We start from the raw sequence: 21,751 nt of genomic DNA, 5'->3' as shown, positions 1-21,751 counted from the left end.
TCAATGTCCAATGGGCTCCCCTCCATGAACAAGCCTCCAAGGGTCCTCTCTCTAATTCCTCCAGCAATGAGTTGTGACAACACCTGTGAAGTGTTGCCACCAGGAATGCTCATTATGGACTCAGTGCCCAGGGCTTTTATTGGAGTTTAGCCAATATGTATCCTCTGTCTGGCACATACTAAAATTCCACACTCCTTGAAGGAAAGCAGATGTCCAGCATGAACCATATTGTTTGAGCAAACAGTAGGCATAGTGAGCTACTCTTATTAGTCAAAGTATTAGAAACCATCTTGAAATTCAAGTTCTCAAATGCCAGCCAGGGCCCACTTTAGAAGCAGGACTTTCAAAGTCTAGCAGTCATGCCTGCTGCGTTAACTCTACACATAAACAGTAAACATCAGTGTATAACAGGAGGCAGAATGAGCAGAAGTATGATGGTTACTTTTAAAGTCTGATTAGAATTCTTTAAAATTTAGATATCACCTTCAGTGCTTTTGCTGTGTGCCTTCGGGACCTGTAACTGAGAGCTGGTCCCCAAACTAATAAAAGCATTTAGTCATTCAGGAAATGGTATCTTAGATTGGTAAAGGAAATAATCTATGAATAAAGTCAGAAAGTGTGGCAACCTTCTCTGTTGCTCTCCTATGCCTTTTCTGAATATGTTTAAATTTATTGGAAACTATAGAATTGCCTTATTATTATTGAAAACTATAAACCAATTAGTTCTTTTGCTCAATTTCGTCCAGTTTCTGACTCTCATATTGGGGGGGGTGGAGCAGAGGTGCTGTCTTAATCTCCAGAAGTCTGGTATTCCAGAAGACTTGCTTTAAATGCACAAAATAAAATACATAGTGTTGCAAAGGAAATATATTGAAATTCAATTATCAAAATATTAAAAGCAATTTTCAAGATAGCAATCTATGTGCTTTTTTATCAACACAATAACACATCTAGCAGCAGGTCTAATAACTATCATAATTATGAAGCACTGATTAGTATAAACATTTAAGGATGTCTTCAACAAAAATAATATGCTATGAAAACATAATCTCTTGGTACCACTAAGAAAACTGTAGTTCAGTATCAACCTTCATAATTGAAAGAAAAGATAAATTTCACTTAGAAATTAGTAATGTAATAATTTTTCTCATCTAAATTTACAAGATCCAGGTAAAAATTTCAGGCTTCTAGTATCATAAGATCAGAGTTTCATGAAATCATTCCATTCAATTCACAAATTGTTGACCAAGGGCAGGTAGGCCTGTTTTGTTTGACTGGGATTCCAAGGCAAATACAATCAGAGTAAGTAGCAGCTTCCCCTTCCACATATGATTATGAGCTCTCTGGTCTTCACAGACACATAGTCTTAACTCATGTGTGTTGCCTACCTGACTCCTAGAGCCACCTCTTCTTTTGTTTTTTTTGTATGGATTTTATTTTTGTGTGCATCCACCTCTTATATATGGCATTTTCCATTTCATGATAACCCTCTACCTGGGTGGCACTTAGTAGAGATTTGTTTTCTAACAAAGGGGAGAATTCTATTTGCATACCTTCTGTCATTCCATCTAACTTGCAGGCCTCCACTCAGCTTTTGACACACTAAGGCCCATCAGAAGCCACCTGTGTTTGTAAATAAGTTTTCACTGAAGCACAACTAACCTCATTTATTTACATACTATTTTGGCTGCTATGGACTATATTGGGTCCTCCTAAAATTAATATTCCCAAAGGCAATGTCAAAGAATCCTCAAACTACCACACAACTGCACTCATCTCACATGCTACTAAAGGAATGCTCAAAATTCTATAAGCCAGGCTTTAGCAATACATGAATCGTGAACTTCCAGATGTTCAAGCAGGTTTTAGAAAAGGCAGAAGAACCAGAGATCAAATTGTCAACATCTGCTGAATCACTGAAAAAGCAAGAGAGTTCCAGAAAAACATCTATTTCTGCTTTATTGACTATGCCAAAGCCTTTGACTGTGTGGATCACAATAAACTGTGGAACATTCTGAGAAAGATGGGAATACCAGACCACCTGACCTGCCTCTTGAGAAACCTTTATGCAGGTCAGGAAGCAACAGTTAGAACTGGACATGGAACAACAGACTGGTTCCAAATAGGAAAAGAAGTACATCAAGGCTGTATATTGTCATCATGCTTATTTAACTTCTACGCAGAGTACATTATGAGAAACGCTGGGCTGGAGGAACCACAAGCTGGAATCAAGATTGCCAGGAGAAATATCAATAACCTCAGATATGCAGATGACACCACCCTTATGGCAGAAAGTGAAGAAGAACTAAAGAGCCTCTTGATGAAAGTGAAAGAGGAAAGTGAAAAAGTTGGCTTAAAGCTCAACATTCAGTAAACTAAGATCATGGCATCCAGTCCCATCACTTCATGGCAAATAGATGGGGAAACAGTGGAAACAGTGGCTGACTTTATTTTTCTGGGCTCCAAAATCACTGCAGATGGTGACTGCAGCCGTGAAATTAAAAGACGCTTCCTCCTTGGAAGGAAAGTTATGACCAACTTAGACAGCATATGAAAAAGCAGAGATATTACTTTGTCAACAAAGGTCTGTCTAGTCAAGGCTATGGTTTTTCCAGTAGTCATGTATGGATGTGAATGTTGGACTATAAAGAAAGCTTAGCTCAGAAGAATTGATGCTTTTGAACTGTGGTGTTGGAGAAGATTCTTGAGAGCCCCTCAGACTGCAAGGAGATTCAACCAGTCCATCCTAAAGGAGATCAGTCCTGGGTGTTCATTGGAAGGACTGATGTTGAAGCTGAAACTTTGGCTACCTGATGTGAAGAGCTGACTCATTTGAAAAGACCCTGATGCTGGGTGGGATTTGGGGCAGGAGGAGAAGGGGACGACAGAGGATGAGATGGTTGGATGGCATCACCAACTCAATGGACATGGGTTTGGGTAAACTCCGGGAGTTGGTGATGGACAGGGAGGCCTGGTGTGCTGTGGTTCATGGGGTCGCAAATAGTCGGACACAACCGAACAAATGAACTGAACTGAAAATTAATATGATAAAACCCCAATCCCTCCAATATGATGATATTTGAAGAGTTTTGTGGAGATAATTAGGATTAGATGAGGCATGAGTGTCCTCATGATAAAATTTAGTGCCTTTGTAATTGGGCTTCCAGGTGGCTCAGACAGTAAAGAATCTGCCTGCAGTGCAGGAGACCTGAGTTCGATCCCTGGGTCAAAAAGATCACCTGGAGAAGGGAATGGCTACCCACCCCAGTATTCTTGTCTGGAAAATTCCATGGACAGAGAAGTCTGGTGGGCTACAGTCCATGGGGAGCAAAGAGTTGGACACAACTGTGTGACTGACACTTTTACTTTCACAAGAAGATATACTAGAGAAATTGCTTCCAAACTCTCTGTCCACTACATGAGGGCACAGTAAGAATCAGATATCACCAAACCAGAAATAAGAGTCCTTATTGAGGAACCGAATTGACCAGCACCTTGATCTTGGAGTTAACTTCCAGAACTGTGAGAAATAAGTTCCCACTGGTGAAACCATCCAATCTATGGCGTTTTGTAATGGCAACCCAAGTTAAGACGGCTAATATCATGCTACTACAGTAGGAGGGTTGAGTAATTGAGACAGGAACTATATGGCCCTCAAATATCTTGTCCTTGCCAGAAAAGTTTGCCAAGTCCTTCTCTAGTTTTTGGATGAAAATACCAGTTACAATTCTAGAAATTTTATATTGAGGGACCTAATGATGGATAGTGGGAGCTATATTTGCATAACAAGCATCTTGTTTCTCTTTAATGGAAATGGAAACAAGCAGCTCACGCTATCACATTCTTCCTACTGCAGCCACCAAGAACTACACACTATAAAAAATTCCCCACTGAGACACCTTAAGTGCTTATGTGGCCAGAGCTATAAACCTATGAAGGCTGAAAACCTGGGTCCCAAATATGCTTCCCCAACTTAGTAGAAGCACACTCTTAATTAGTGGTTATGATAGCTAGAAGACATCAATGGTATGCTAAGGACATAGCCTTGACTCTCTAATTCACAATGAATATTCACTTCAAGAATGCTTAAAATAGGAGCAATAAGAACAAAAGATTTTATGTTAATAGTTCAGCGGGGAAACTATTAGTGGAAGTGTGTCTGTGGGATATTGTTGCGGGGGGAGGAAAAAGTCAGCTATTTGAAAAACAAAAGCAACATGGGCTTTAGAACAGGCAGATGATTCAAATCTAGGCTGTGACCCACAATTTATTTGGCATCCAGCTATCTCACTCTCAGAACCTCAACCTCCTCATCAATGAAATGAAGATTGTACTGCTTCATTTGCGGGTTGTTGATATTTAATTCGATTAATTATATGTGTAATAGGTTGAAGTACATGGATATAAAATAGACTTTCAAAATGGTAGCTCTTCTCATGAATTACAGGAAGATATTGTCTCAGTTTCTCTTATTTATGAAAATACTTTTATCCGAGAACAAAGTGACATGGATAAGAAATACACCTGAACCAACATTCAAGTTATTGACACCATTCATCAATTACAGAAGGTCTGGAAATATTTTTTAAAAACAAGCAAACAAAAAACCTGACACACTCTATAACAAGGAAGAGGTTATTAAGGGAAGAAGTCATTAGATTTAACTCACACACTGGCACCTACAGAGGCAGGTGCACAATTCCTGGGTCCCATTAAAAATTAGCACAAGTTTTCTGCTCTACGTCTATGCCTGTCAGAGATAGACATGCTGCTACACACACTTGGCTCTCATAACCAGTGTGTGTGTGTGCCCACACACGTGTGATATGCACGTGCTCAGATGTTTGAAAGAGAAAAAAAAGGTGATAGAGCTTTGTGATTAACACATTTTGAAGAACTAAAGTTTACTTTGTCTTTATTATCCCTCTTTGAGGGATGCAATCATTTACATTGCAAGTATATCAGTTGGTTATATAATATTAATCCCTCCCATGTGTTTTGAAGGGAAAACAACTGCCTTTTTTCCCCACAAGAATATTATAAACATCAGATGAGCTAATGTATAAACAACAATACTTAGAGGAGGACAGTGACAAATAATATCTGCCCTGAGGACTGTAAGGACAGATCCAGGTTGTGGTAAGTTTGTAGTATGTGGGAAGATTCTAAAACTGGAAAAATGTATATTGGGAAGATTTACTAAGATATGAGTTTCAAATATCCACCTGGCAGCCTTGTAGAAGAGGAATTTGTCACTGGAAACACTAGAGTGCAGAATGAAGAGACATATTTCTGTGTAATAATAGACAGGACTCCAATCTCCCTAATGAAGGAGCAGGTACCCTGTTTAGTTCATATTTGGCACCAGTCTTCCAGGTTTATCATTACCTTAAATCTCAACTACTTGTACAAAGAGATGTTTCACATATTTGCATTTCACATAACATTCACACTCACCTGTCAGCTCCTTGAGCATAAAGATTGTGTTATGTAGGCCTCATGTTCTCTATAGCTCTTTACATTTTGTCTTTCAGGTTGTGGATGCTCAATAACTATTTGTTAACAAAATATAAACTGAAACTGCTTTTCAAATATAAATCGAGTGTTGTGACACTGGTATGAATAAGACTCCTGCAGTCTTATCCCCTCTTAGAACCCTGAGTAGCGAATTATATTGATTTGCTTAGGCTCATTTCTATGTTGATGCAGTATAGATGTTAATTTGCCACTTGGATTGATTTTTTTTTTTTTCTCTATGTTAACTAGCAGGAAGGGTCTATTTAAGGGGTTGGTGGAAGGGAAGGTTTGTTATTTCAAAATACTTCACTGCAGACAGGCAATCATCTTAGATGAAATTCCTTAAGTGCAGTTATCCAAACGTCTATTTCATTCTTGGCAATAAAAGAGCCCTCACCAATGTCCAATGACCTATAAATCAGAGCTAGAAGAATTCTTTATGCAAATTAAATTTGTGCCACACTCATCAATAAAAAAGAAAACAACAAGAAGATTAAATTTGCAGCAGCCACACAAAGTAAAGGATTCCTGTATCTATTTGTAGGATATGTCAGTATGGCTTATTATTTTTTGAGATAGTGTGCTTTGAAATAATTAATGGGGAATGAGTTTTATGAATTGATTATTAAATGAGAGGGAGGGTGTAAAGAGAGTCAGGAATATAAAGTAGGCAACCAGTTTGATTAAACTTAGAAGCTGTAAAAGACTCACATAATAAAGTAAGAGACACTGATATTAATTTTACACCATATTATAAACCCCAAGAATTAACTAATTATATTATAGCACAGTTTGTTTCTCCTCAGGTCCATTTTTCATTTTACATTTAAATAATAGATATTCAAATTTTTATCCATGTATTCAGGGTTTTTATCACTCCTTTAAAAAGTAAGCAAAATAAAAAGAAAGGGGGAAAATTATGTCACTTTACATTGATGGGAATGTACTACTACAAAATAAAATCACTATACTACTCTTTAACTAATAGAATATAATGTACTAACCCTCCAGAGGCCAGTAAGTGGAAATGGATCCAGACAACTTACCCGTTTCCTTAGATTGCAAGTAAGAGTGAGATTCCTTGAGAATGAGTTTGCAAAAGCTGTATAAAAGTCCAGGACTTTAAGCAAGGCTTCTCGCTTGATGATGTGGAGGTCACAGTATGTCAGTGCTCGGACATTGGCACACGCGTGAGCAAGGGTAGTTTCCTTCCAGAAAATGTCTCCAAACACATCTCCTTTCCCTGGAAAATAGTTAAGATACATACATTCAAGTACCTATACTAGTTTTTTTTATCCTAGTCATGTTCTTTTTTTTTCTAATTCAGTTTCATATGTTACTGATCATCAAACATAATTTAAAGTCTAAGTATGCAACACCACATATGTACATATAACAATGTACAATACTTTCATATAATATGTAAAGTAATATCATCCTAAATTCAGTCTTTGATGGAAATCTAGAGTGACAAAAATAAATTAAATCCAACAGAAAAGCCAAGAACCTCATTTTAAGAAATAGTTTCATTACCTTCTGCCACCTTAACTTTTCCCATTCTGATAAAAGGAGCAAAGGTGATTTCTTAGTTTCATCGTTTCTTCTGCTCCTTCTGGTAGAAGTGACAGTAAAATGCAATATGCAAGAACCTCCTGTTATAGCTTTATAAATCTGGAACTGACTAGACATATATTAAACATAAATTATTCAGCACCTAGGTCTTGTGCTGGAGGCAAACAAAAGCTCACCAAGACTGATTCTCCAAGGATGCCTTTCCCTCTTCACAGAGCTAAACCTCATGCACAGCTTGAGACCCTGGAGAGAGCTCCAGTTCACAATTACGGAGCCAAAGAAACTAAGCTGGGTAAAACACAGAGGTCCAGATTTGCTATGCCATCCTATCCTAAATCACTTCAGTCGTGTCCGACTCTGTGTGACCCCATAGACGGCAGCCCACCAGGCTCCCCCGTCCCTGGGATTCTCCAGGCAAGAACACTGGAGTGGGTTGCCATTTCCTTCTCCAATGTGTGAAAGTGAAAAGTGAAAGCGAAGTCGCTCAGTCATGTCTGACTCGTAGCGACCCCATGGACTGCAGCCTACCAGGCCCCTCCGTCCATGGGATTTTCCAGGCAAGAGTACTGGAGTGGCTTGCCATTGCCTTCATAGACAGTTCCATAAAGAGTGCTATACTGTAGTCAAATGTGGATGTAAAATAATAGAACCCAGAAATCAACTATTTACTTCAGAGCAACACCCACTGGTGATCTGAAATCAACAGCTCACCATCCTGAGTGAGAGTACTTAGTTGACCAAACACAGGGAAATGAGGAAGCTTCAGAGTAAGTGCTAAAAGGTTTTTCTGCTGAGGCAGTTCCATAAGTGCCCCTGGCTTGTGAAGGGCCATCAACTGTATTCTCCATTCTTCTGCAGGGAAGAGAAGGTTTTAAAGTGGAAAAGATGGGGAATATACCCAGGAGGGAAAAAAAAAATCTTTCTATGGTCACTCTTCCAAAGATTTATTCTTTAGGTACTCTAACCACAGAGATAAGTGAAGATTAAAGTGAAGATTAAAAAGCTCTTATCATGAAGATTAAAGTCTGAACTGACAGGAACTAAGGAAGAAGAGGCCTTATAACACTTCAGGTGTCAGACCAACAGAAAAGATAGCATGCAACCAGAGAAATGAGAGAAAAAGAGAGAGAGCGAACAAGAGAGACAGAAAGAGAGGCTGAGGTTAAGTGAGATTATGGATTCTTTGCCCACCCCACACAGAAAGTTTGGAAATCATTATAGAACCAAGAGCCACTCTGGGATGGAGAGAGAAAACATATATATCACTGAGAAGGTAGTTAAAACCACTGTGATCATCATAAAATAACCATAATAGATATTTAATAAATATTGAACAATCTCATTTGTTTCCAGATTCTCCCAACATTTCCTTTTTAGTGATGATGACCTTTTAAGCTGCTGATGAACAGCTTAACTATATGACAGTCATATATTTGTTCAAGGAAGTATGGTTAGGAACCTGAGAGCCAAATAAGATGTCTGGGGTGATACAGCATCAAAGCAATCCAGGGAGACTTTAACCATAGAAATTTAAAAGATAAACCCTATCTCCCCTTAACACAGATGAATTTTAGAGCTCCATTTTCTTTAAACTAGCAATTCCAATTATAGGTATTTATTCCAGTCGCATTATCTGAAGTACCAAGTTCACTGAAGTGATACTTATAATTGCCAGAAAGGGTAGAAATAAGATAAATGTGGGTAAATAGCTGATGGAATATTATGCAGCCACTAAATATAATTTTTTTAAGTGACAGCGAATTTGCCTCAGCACAGGAGTCAGTGTGTCAGTCTCATAAAGATGACAGAGAAATGTTCACATTATGTGAAATAATAAAAGTAGAATATTAAATCATACATATAGTATTATCTCATTTTAGGCACCCTCTTCTTCCCAGAAACACACACAAAGCAAATGTATCAAATAGTAGGTTTTCTTGTAACAGAATAATTGTTGCTGCTCCTCAGTCACAAAGTCATGTCCCACTCTTTGTGACCCCATGAACTGCAGCATGCCAGGCTTCCCTGTCCTTTACTAGTTCCCTAAGTTTACTCAGGCTAATGTCCATTGAGTCAGTGATGCCATCCAACCATCTCATTCTCTGAGGCTCCCTTCTCATCTTACCCTCGATCTTTTCCAGCATCAGGAAAAGAGTTGGCTCCTCACATCAAGATAATGGATCAGTTTTACTACATCTTTTAATATACATGTGCTATTTTTTAACAAGAAGAAATCAACTATTATATTATTATAGTCCCCAGTATTATGGAAATAATAGGACTTTTAAAGGGCTGCTTTGAGCCACTATTATGATTCCTTTCCCCCTATTGTCATTATTACTCTTTCTATACTGGGTTTTACATTGAAGAGAGACAAATGATTACATTTCTTTCTGAATCATTTCTGAAACCTTTTCTCAAGTTATCACTTATAATACAAGCTCTGATCTATTTATAAATACTCATTACTTTTCAACTATTTGATTTTCATGTATAGTAACAACAATAATTATTAGTGTCTTGACTCAGTAAATTTGCTTCTGGGACTCAATCAAAAGATTCAAAACAAATGCATATAATATTCAGTGAAGTGCTATTAATTATAACCTCAGATTGGCAAAAATAAATAAAAATATCCAAAGACAACAGAAATCTATAGCTATGTATATATTAATTCATGAGAATTAAAACTAGTTTCAGAAATTCCATGCAAAAATGCAGATCTCATAATGTTAAGTAAAAAATAAAGATACAATTATGGTTACAGCTATAGTAAAGTACACAAAAATGAAACTGAAACTCTAATAGAATTTTCCATTAAAAGTCTATCTCTTGACACTTCTCCAAAGAAGACATACAGATGGCCAATAAACACATGAAAAGATCGCAACATCACTCATTACTCAGTTCAGTTCAGTCACTCAGTCATGTCCGACTCGCTGCGACCCCATGAACTGCAGCATGCCAGGCCTCCCTGTCCATCTCCAATTCCCGGAGTCCACCCAAACCCATGTCCATTGAGTTGGTGATGCCATCCAACCATCTCACCCTCTGTCGTCCCCTTCTTCTCTCGCCTTCAGTCTTTCCCAGCATCAGGGTGTTTTCAAATGAGTCAGCTCTTTGCATCAGGTGGCCAAAGTCATTATTAGAGACTTGTAAATCAAAACTACAGTGAGATACACATCACGCCAGTCATAATGGGCATCATCAAAAAAATCTATAAACAATAAATTCTAAAGAGGATGTGGAGGAAAGAGAACCCTCTTGCGCTGTTAGTGGAATGTAAATTGTTAAAGACACCATGGAGAACAGAATGGAGATTCCTCAAAAACCTATAACTAAAACTATCATATGACCCAGGCATCCCACTGCTGAGATATATGCTGGACTTATATGCTGAGAAAAACAGCAATTCAAAAAGACACATGTACCATAATGTTCATTGCAGCACTATTTACAATAACCAGGACATCAAAGCAACCTAGATGTCTATCAAAAGATGAATAAATAAAAGAAGTGTGGTATACAGTCATCAAGACAGTATGGTACTGGCATAAAGACAGAAATATAGATCAATGGAACAAAATAGAAAGCCCAGAGATAAATACATGCACTTATGGACACCTTATCTTTGACAAAGGAGGCAAGAATATAAAATGGAGAAAAGACAGTATCTTTAACAAGTGGTGCTGGGAAAACTGGTCAACCACTTGGTAAAAGAATGAAACTAGAACACTTCCTAACACCATACACGAAAATAAACTCAAAATGGATTAAAGATCTAAATGTAAGACCAGAAACTATAAAACTCCTAGAGGAAAACATAGGCAAAACACTCTCTGACATATATCACAGCAGGATCCGCCAAGACCCACCTCCCAGAATATCGGAAATAAAAGCAAAAATAAACAAATGGAACCTAATTAAAATTAAAAGCTTCTGCACAGGAAAGGAAACTATAAGCAAGGTGAAAAGACAGCCTTCAGAATGGGAGAAAATAATAGCAAATGAAACAACTGACAAAGAATTAATCTCTAAAATATACAAGCAACTCCTTCAGCTCAATTCCAGAAAAATAAATGACCCAATCAAAAACTGGGCCAAAGAACTAAACAGACATTTCTCCAAAGAAGACATAAAGATGACTAACAAACACATGAAAAAACGCTCAACATCCCTCATAATCAGAGAAATGCAAATCAAAACCACAATGAGATACCATTTCACACCAGTCAGAATGGCTGCTATCCAAAAGTCTACATGCAATAAATGCTGGAGAGGGTGTGGAGAGAAGGGAACCCTCTTACACTGTTGGTGGGAATGCAAACTAGTACACCACTATGGAGAACAGTGTGGAGATTCCTTAAAAAACTGGAAATAGAACTGCCATACGATCCAGCAATCGCACTCCTGGGCATACACACCAAGGAAACCAGAATTGAAAGAGACAATGTGTACTCCAATGTTCATCGCAGCACTATTTATAATAGCCAGGACATGGAAGCAACCTAGATGTCCATCTGCAGATGAATGGATAAGAAAGCTTTGGTACATATGCACGATGGAGTATTACTCAGCCATTAAAAAGAATGCATTCGAATCAGTTCTAATGAGGTGGATGAAACTAGAGCCTATTATACAGAGTGAAGTAAGCCAGAAAGAAAAACACCAATACAGTATACTAACTCATATATATGGAATTTAGAAAGATGGAAATGACAACCCTGTATACGAGACAGCAAAAGAGCCACAGATGTATAGAACAGTCTTTGGGACTCTGTGGAAGAGGGTGAGGGTGGGATGATTTGGGAGAATGGCATTGAAACATGTATATTATCATATGTGAAATGAATTGTCAGTTTAGGGTCAATGCATGTTACAGGATGCTCAGGGCTGGTGTGCGGGGATGACCCAGAGGGAGGATAAAGGGAGGAGGGAGGTGGGAGAGGGGTTCTGGAAGAGGAACTCATGTACACCTGGGGCAGATTCATGTCAATGTATGGCAAAACCAACCAATATAATATTGTAAAATAATTAGCCTCCAATAATAATAATAAAAGAAATCTTCCAGCAAACAAAAGCCCAGGTCCAGGCGGCTTCACTCTACCAAAAATTTAGAGAAGAGCTAACACCTATTCTATTCAAACTCTTCCAGAAAATTGCTGAGGAAGGGAAACTTCCAAACTCATTCTATGAGGCCACCATCACCCTAATCCCAAAACCTGGTAAAGATCCCACAAAAAAAAGAAAAGTACAGGCCAGTATCACTGATGAACATAGATGCAAAAATCCTTAACAAAATTCTAGCAATCAGAATCCAACAACACATTAAGAAGATCATACATCATGACCAAGTGGGCTTTATCCCAGGAATGCAAGGATTCTTCAATATCCACAATTTATCTTTATTTTTATTGTATTAATACCTGCTATGTATTAGTTGCTTTCTTTTCTTTATGATTATTCTGTTTATTTTGCTAACTTCTTAAGCTGGTTGTATACTTGTATACTCATTGCTTTTCCTTTTTATGTAAAGTCTACTACATTTAAGGCCTCAGTGGATAATATTTTCTATATCCCATAGGTTTTAAGACTTTGTATTTTTGTTATCTTTCTGTAATGATGTTGTTTTTAATTTCTATGTACTCAGTGAATGATTTAAACACATTGTAAATTTTAATTTTCTAATATTTGTCTTTCTTTCAAGTTATTCTTTGTTATTGATTTCTACCTTAACTACCTTATGCTTAAAAATCATGGTCTTATGATGGTAATTCTTTGGTATTTATTTTCCAGTAATTTGTCATTTTCATAATATTCTATGTATGTTTTTTTTTTAAATTGGGTTCTATATATGTCTGTTAGCTCAGGTTTCTGTATTGTTTAATTATCTACAGCCTTGCTGATCCTTGTGTTATCAGTCACTTACTGGGGGAATTAAAGTCTACATCATGATAAGAGCAAAAAAGAAGTGTGGTACATATATACAGTGGAATATTCAGTTCAGTTCAGTTCAGTTCAGTCGTTCAGTCGTGTCCGACTCTCCACGACCCCATGAATCACAGCACGCCAGGCCTCCCTGTCCATCACCAACTCCCGGAGGTCACTCAAACTCATGTCCACAGAGTCGGCGATGCCATCCAGCCATCTCATTCTCTGTCGTCCCCTTCTCCTCCCGCCCCCAACCTTTCCCAGCATCAGAGTCTTTTCCAGTGAGTCAACTCGTCGCATGAGGTGGCCAAAGTATTGCACTTTCAGCTTCAGCATCATTACTCAGCCATAAAAAGGAACAAATTTTAGTCAGTTGTAGTGAGGTGGATGAACCTAGAGCCTGTTATACAGAGTGAAGTAAGACAGAAAGATAAAAATAAATAGAATATATTAAAGCATATACATGGAATCTAGAAAAATAGTACTCATGAAACTATTTGCGGGGAAGAAGGAATAGAGAAACAGATACAGAGGACAGACTTGTGGGCACAGAGGGGGAAGGAAAGGGTGGAATAAATTGAGAAAGTAGCATTGACATATACATACTACCATGTGTAAAAATAGCTAGCTAGTGGGAAGCTGCTATCTAACAGAGGGAGCCCAGCCTGGCACTCTGTGATGACCTAGAGGGGAGGAAAAGGGGTGGAGTGGGAGGGAGGCTCAAGAGGGAGGAGATATAATTATGTAGTTATGACTGATTCACGATGTTATTCAGCAGAAAACAACACAACATTGTAAGGCAATTATCCTCCAATAAAACATCCACTATTCCTTAATTTCTTATAAAAGAGTAATCTTTATGGACACAAAATTATTATGATTTATTATTCTATGTTAGTCTATATGGTATATTATAGGTTACTATTATTTATCAATTGATAACAAATTGTGTTAAAAATCAAAAGGGACATAAGACAAAAGAAAATGCACACAACCATTACAGAAATTGGCTTCAAGTGATGTGTTTATTGTTTTCCTTCTCTCTACTTTTTGTTTTCTAAATTTTTTAATGCAGTTTTTATTTAAAAATAACAAATTATTTTCACAGATGTTTTTCCTTATACTTTTTAGTGGGACTGAATTAATAAGGTAGGTACACATATCTACAGAACAGTAAATAAATATCCATTAATAAATAAGTGTATCATCAATAGATAAAAGATACTCAGTATATACATAAATTCCCCCTTGCCAATGTAGATCATTTTAAACTGTGGAGGCACTCAAATATCTTTTATATGTTTTTTTTTAACCTAAATTGATGAAATTAAAATTATCACCATATTTCTATCAACATTTTAAAATTTAAATTATTTATCTTTTTTAGTATCATGGGGAAATAAAAAGTCTATGAGGCTGAAAAGTAACATGGGAAGTTAACTGACTCAACCAAAGTAAAATTACCCTCTTTCTCCTCTCCCTAAAAAATGTCTAGAGAAGCATAGCAAAATTAATAAACATGGGTTATCCTGCTCCAAACATGAGAACTCATGTTACATATAAGCAATACTAATTGTTTTACAATACAGAATTTCCATTAGGATACACAACATATCAATCAGACATTAATCAAACTGTTTTTCTTTATCCAGTTTTCCATATCACCTAATAGTCACTCAATTCACAACTTTTAAGGTACTTGTGGGAAGACGGTTGTCACATAACTCAACTAATAAATTTGCAACCTGACTAATGTTTCTCAGGAAATATGCACATTTACACTGAGTAACATGCAGAAATCACAGCAGTGAAGATACAGGGTTATGTATGGACTGTCTAATAGAAAAGCGCCCTTTTTTCCATCACAAAGGCTTTGTACACTTTTAGAACTGGGAAATCCTGTTCATCCTCTTAACTATAGAATATTTGATGTTAAGTTTTTAGGTCAGCTCCCACTGGGTGCAAACAGTTTCAGCTATAAACATTTTAGAGTTTGAGAAAACTAACCTTCCCCCAAAGTGCTAAAATTAGTAGAAAAGCTCACACTTTACATGAAAGTTGTTGTTTGGTCTATTTATATTTTCTCAGTTCTTTGCATCAAGTCTTATGAAGCATTTCACTTCCAAACCACAGGAAACTGGATTGTAAAATAGAAGAAAATGTTAACAATTCATACAGCAGAAAATTGGAAAATTTAAGACAAAATACAGACAAATAGTTACAACATAATTAAAGGAGTAATACAGATCGTAGTATGCCAGTCCCCTGAGGTGCTGATTTTACAGTGTTTTTATTTTAATGTGAAGCACATCATTTGATGAGTTAATGATATAGATAAAATGAATTCATAAAAATTATCTCAGTTATTCATCAATGAGTACAGCGATCCACTACAGCCAATGAATTCCTAAAAACAGAGTGCTTGAGGCTTACTTAGGTAGTTTTCTGTGACTATATGTGATACAGTGATAGCTCTATTTAACAATTCTTCTATAAAATGGACTTAATTCACCTATTTAATTTTATTAGTCAGCCCTTCACTATAACAGATTGTTGTAGTCAGTTCATAAAATTTATTGTGAATTCATATGCACAAAAATTCATTTATAAATTAACAAAGCTAAGAGTTGTTAAATTGAGTGATTTTAAATTGACTTTGACTTTATAAACAACAAATGTCATAAAGTAATATTTTGAAGGAAAAGAACATAATTTAGAGATTATATAGGTGTGTTAGAATAAAGTTTTAGAAACATTTAGAACTGATGCCTGCCAGTCTTTAGTGATTGATCTTCAAAGTCATCTTGTTGAAAAATTATAACAGATGCAAATCTGACACCTTGACAGAAGCAAATAATTCTTATCTACAGAAAAAATTACTGATTTAGCTTATGAATTTTTACTGACATGCACAAAGAATGAGCCAAATAGTTCTCATTAAGTGGATGTATATAAGCAGAGAGTATTCTGATGAATAAGTGAAGGACAATGGTGGCTACATTTGCAGAGGTAGAAGATGTGGTAATAAGCAGGCTGATAATCCTGACTTTGGCACTATTAGTATTAAGAACAAATTGGTTATATACAGAAATCTGAACATGTGTCCAAATCAAGAAAGTTAGTAGCATATTATTTTAAAATCGTCTAAGAAAGAGACTAAATTAAAAAGTAGTTCAATCTTAAAATCTTATTTTCTCTTTCAAAGAAAGCATTCAGAGTTGAGGCTTATTATAAATTCATACTATAACCAAGTCTTATAACTTTCACATCTGTCAAATGGGAGAAATGATGGCTGTCCACTTCACCCCGTTCAATGAATGCATCCAGCATCCTAACCCTAACTCTAGCACTACACTTAAGCTAGAGCATGTGTTTTATACTGTGGGGGAAAAGTCATGCAGAAAATAGAAATCCTGCTCTCAAGAATTTTTAAGTATATAATACGACAGACATATCCAAAAAATATAGGAAAGGATAAGTACTGTAGGATCAGGAATGGCAAAGTACATAAGAGAAAATGTTTATTTTTATTTTTTATTTTTTTAGGTAATTAATTTATTTTTTATTGGAGGCAAATTATTTTACAATATTATATTGGTTGGTTTTGCCATACATTGATATGAATTTGCCCCGGGTTTACATAAGTTCCCCCTCCTGAACCGCCCTAATTCAACAGAGTTTCAATAAGACCTCACAAGTAAAATAGTGTTTGAGTTTAATCACAATGGAGTCTTTGAGAGAAGAGCAATATTTTTTGTGAAAGAGCAGCATGAACATGATCTGCCCAGGGCATGATGAGCAGTGTTACCCCCATACTGGAAACCTATGAGATGTAGAAAGAAGGCCACGTCTAGAGGGAAAAAAGAGCATCCAAGAGGGAGAAACGTTAGTGCTGTGCAACAGTCTGCTTCATCCTGTTTCAAAGAGAGAACCACCAGAAGTGTTTCAAGTAAAGACAGTCATAGCCTACTCAGTGCTTTAGTACCAGAACTAGTGATGGTATGAAGAGTGTCAAGGAAGTGCTGTTCCATCACTATGAGACAACCGTATGATATTTCAGAGATAACAGATACATGACTTCACCTTGCCTCACAATCACCTCATCACAAGAGTAAAAAACAAAAACTCCACGATTTGTCTATTGATTCGAGTGAGATCGAGTAACATATTTAAAATACTCTAGGAAGAAATATGAACCAAGAATTCAATACCCAGCAAAACCGATTTTCAAGAATAAAGGATGCAAACTATATCACTAATATAAAAGAACTCAGGGATTTTGCTCCCATGGATATTTCCCAAGATTAGTGAATATCCTTCAGACAACTAAATTACCTAGAGAGACACTGATATAGACTAGTGGTAGCCCTAACTATATAGTTACTTGCAGAATTAAGACTAAATGAAGGTTAAAGGGAAAGGGTACAGTATGCTATGGTATAGGCTCTGAAAATACAGAGCTAGTACTGCTGCTGAAAATAATGATGGGTGGGGAAGAATGAGAAAACAAGCATATGCAAAAATCTTTATATGTATTTTTAATAATTATACTGGTGGTAATGGTATTAGTATTGTTATTCTGAGGTTGCTATATTTGTAACGTCACATAAAGCAACTGAGCATTTATGCAATACTTTAATTTGATCATCCCCAGCATTCTCAATATGGAAGAAGTAGTTGAAGATGTAATATAGAAGTGAATAAATAAAGCCCTAGTATACTGAATTTTAGTTAAATATAATCTGTATTAACTCATTAGAAATTTTATTTTTATCTATCTATATGGGTGTATATACACATATATACAGAGACACAGACACAGATATATCCTTTTCCTCATTTTATTTATTAAATGGACCAAGAAACAATGACTGACTCAGTAGCTGTGAATATCTGTAGGACCAAAAATGTGAAATAAATTTCACAAAAAACAAATTCAAGCTTCTTGGGGAAATGCTTAATGACTGATTTCAGGTATGAGGCAGAATTATAGAAGATGAGGATCTGCTCATACTGCATAGCAATGAAGTCATCAAAGACTACTGTATCAAAAAGACACAGGAGCCAACTTGAAGGGGCTCTAACTTGGCAAAGACAGGAAATTGGCACTTCAATAGTGGTCAAAATTGTAATCCACTAAAATTCATCATTTGTTTAAATTCATTAGTCCATAAAGATATTTTTAAGGAACTATCTAGGTACCCTTAAAGGACAAGAAACCAACTGGCTATCTTAAAATTTGGGAAATAATGGAAAAGTATTAAGTATATGTGCAGTCACTCCTATGTGAACTGCATGCTGCTGCTAAGTTGCTTCAGTCGTGTCTGACTCTGCCATAGACGGCAGCTCACCAGGCTCCTCTGTCCCTGGGATTCTGCAGGCAAGAATCCTGGAGTGGGTTTCCATTTCCTTCTCCTGTGAACTGCATACTGGATAACCAAACAGTAGTTGAGAGGTAACTCTCTATAAAAGCATTCCAATCAAAAACAAAAATATAAACTAGAATTCTTTTCTTTTGTGATTCTCAATGAGTTAATGGAGCTAAGCATTGAGTATTGACAGTTGCTAACAAAACAAAAATACAGCTAGAGACAAAATTGTGTGTCATCTGATGAAAGAACACAGACCCACTTATAGTCTTGCAAAGGGATTGAACCTGAGTCTGATCAGGCCTCTGGATCCAGCTGCTAGTTGACAAGAAATAGAGAGGGTGGAGAAACCTGCTAAATGACAGTCAGGATGCAATCAGCAGAGTCCAGACTGTGAGAACTCTGCAGGACACAGGGCTCAGGGTCTTCAGCAAATAATTACAAAGAAAAGAAAGGGGTAAAGGAGGAACTTATAGATTTAAATGTTAGATCAAATTCAGAAATAGGTGAATTAAACTTGGTATTAATGGATTGGTATTAATGGTATTAATTCTAAACTTGGTTTAGAATGGATCACAAGGTGTAACTTCTCCCAGGTGGATGGAAATTGCAAAAGGTCTTTCACTTGACCTGTGAAATGGTTACAGGATCTTTGAAATACAGAGCTTCATTAGATTATATGTTTATATTGTTATACTTTATGAACCTGTTTTTTAGTTTGCAGATTAAAAATTTCTAATAGTTTTTTTTGGGTTTTTTTTTTGGTAATTAATTTATTTTTTATTGGAGGCAAATTATTTTACAATATTATATTGGTTGGTTTTGCCATACATTGACATGAATTCGCCCCGGGTTTACATAAGTTCCCCCTCCTGAACCCCCCTCCCACCTCCCTCTTCCCTTTATCCTCCCTCTTGATGTGCACCTACTCACTAACACCTCCACCTCCATATACCGAAAAGAAGACTGACTTCTCAATGGCATTCACAGAGCAAGTCAACCAACACCTACAATTTACTATCTCTGATCTTAGTGACAAAACAAAACCAACTTATTAAACTTGTAATTAGTTAAACTTTCAATTTCTGAAAGACAAAAGCACACTTGATACTTTTTGAGAAAATATGAAATAATGGACTTGACTAAGGGAAGGCAGAGTAGAGAAGGATAGTGGGAGCAGGACACTGCCACTGGTATGTAGGTAGGTATAAGAAATCAAGAAAAATAAAGATGAAGCTTCCTATACATGGATGCCATGACTTCAAGAAAACAGAAGAGCAATGAGAAAAGCAAGACAAGCCTTCCAACTCTATCCAGAAACTGTTAGCACTTAAGGGAAGAGTGGAGGATTAAGCATAGGAACTGAGACAAGTCACAAGACCAGTACAAACTCAAGGAGTGGAAAAATAGACTCCATGTCTTCACGGAAGAAACTGAAAAGATTTGTAGCCCTTCTTGCAATCGTGATGCATCCTCCACACTAATACCTACCAACTAGATGGACTCTGAAATTTTCCAATAGCCACATGAAAAATAGAACTTAATATCCTCATCTTATGTTCTGAGGGCTCATGGCAGTTATCCCCAGACCTAAACACCTTTTTGGGGTAAACTAGTCAATCCTGGGTATTCATTGGAAGGACTGATGCTAAAGCTGAAGCTGCAGTACTTTGACCACCTCATGCGACGAGTTGACTCACTGGAAAAGACTCTGATGCTCGGAAAGGTTGGGGGTGGAAGGAGAAGGGGATGACCGAGAATGAGATGGCTGGATGGCATCACCGACTCTGTGGACATGAGTTTGAGTGAACTCCGGGAGTTGGTGATGGACAGGGAGGCCTGGCGTGCTGTGATTCATGGGGTCGCAGAGAGTCGGACACGACTGAGCGACTGAACTGAACTGAACTGAACTGAGTCACTTGGAAGAGGGCCATATTTGTAGACACTTAGTAGCTGATTAACCATCTTACACCGAGTTTTTAAAAAAAAAGTGTAGAGTAAAGTCACTTAGTCGTGTCCGACTCATTGCAAGCCCATCGACTGTAGCCTACCAGGCTCCTCTATCCATGGGATTCTCCAAGCAAGAATACTGGAGTGGGTTGCCATTTCCTTCTCCAGGGGATCTTCCTCACCCAGGGATAGAACCCGGGTCTCCTGCATTGCAGGCAGAAGCTTTACCCTCTGAGCCACCAGGGAAGCCCTTTACACTTTACTTTTTATGGTACTTTTTTAAAGATATGATTTTTTATTGAAGAATAGTTGATTTACAATTTTGTGTTAATTACTGGTATGGTACTTAACAGTGTTGGTAGAAGAAAAGCTTTTTATAGGCTGTGTGGCATGTGGGATCTTAGTTCCTCAACAATGGATCAAACACATGGCCCCTGAATGGATGAGCAGAGTCTTAACCACTGGACCCTGAGAGAAGTCCCAGAAAAAAATATTTTTAGTAAAAGGAAACAAATCGGTAAAGTTAATATTCGGCATTCTAATTTCTGTCAAGATTAAACCAAAATTGCAAAATTCTATTTTAAAATTCCTGGTAAGAAAGCATTATATTTGAAATGTGATGGTTAAGAGAATGGACATTGAGTCAGACAAATCTGGGTTCAAATCCTATACCCACCATTTATTTTCTAGGTGTGACCTAGGGTGACTCACTGATACTACAGAGCCTTGGCTTCTTTATATGTAAGATGAATTCCCTAGGGCTCAGATGGTAAAGAATCTGCCTGCAATGCAGAAGACCTTGGTTCCACACCGGGGTCAGGAAGGTTCCCTGGAGAAGGGAATGGCAACCCACTCCAGTATTCTTCCCTGGAGAATTCCATGGACAGAATGCCTGGTGGGCTACAGTCCATGGGGTCACAAAGAATCAGACACAACTGAGCAACTAACAAGATGACTATACTAAGCACTTTTTTCACAGATAAATTAGAGAATTTGATGTAATATAATATTTATAAGATAGTATTTAACAATTATTGGCACTTAAACCAGACTTTCAAAGTCTGGTCTAGGGGTCTAGACTGTATTTCTCAAAAATATACTTCAAAAGGTGTGAGAGGAAATCTTAAAATCCAAACATATCTAGGTGTTTAAATTTTACTTAAGCATGGGCATGGAAATGCTCAATTACTAACTAGAGATAAGATGTTTCTTTCTATAAGTCCCTTTTAAACCTAAAGCATTGATATTCCAATGAATCTAAGTTCTAGATCTATCCATTCCAGTTGATGGTAAAAGTAACGTCAATCAGGAATTAAAGCCGAATTCCCTTCCATAGAAAAAAAAATTTTCTACCATGGCAAACAACCAGAGTGTTAAGTTCAATTCTTTCTTGATACTGAGAGTCGCTAATG

General features: G+C 37.1%; 1 protein-coding gene across 1 annotated transcript in view; it reads right to left on the bottom strand.

Moving 5' to 3' along the window:
- KCNH5 (potassium voltage-gated channel subfamily H member 5) overlaps positions 1–21,751 on the bottom strand; it is a 390,609-nt gene that overhangs the window by 69,829 nt on the left and 299,029 nt on the right. The window contains exon 10 of the mRNA XM_055436081.2: positions 6,564–6,760. Coding sequence (XP_055292056.2) covers positions 6,564–6,760 — 197 coding nt within the window. The remainder of the gene's footprint in view (positions 1–6,563; positions 6,761–21,751) is intronic.

Source organism: Moschus berezovskii, chromosome 9 (assembly GCF_049115385.1).
Source record: "Moschus berezovskii isolate FMDL1 chromosome 9, NW_MosBer_1.0, whole genome shotgun sequence".
In the NCBI taxonomy this organism is placed as follows: domain Eukaryota; kingdom Metazoa; phylum Chordata; class Mammalia; order Artiodactyla; family Moschidae; genus Moschus; species Moschus berezovskii.
This window is presented reverse-complemented; position numbering and strand designations above follow the sequence as displayed.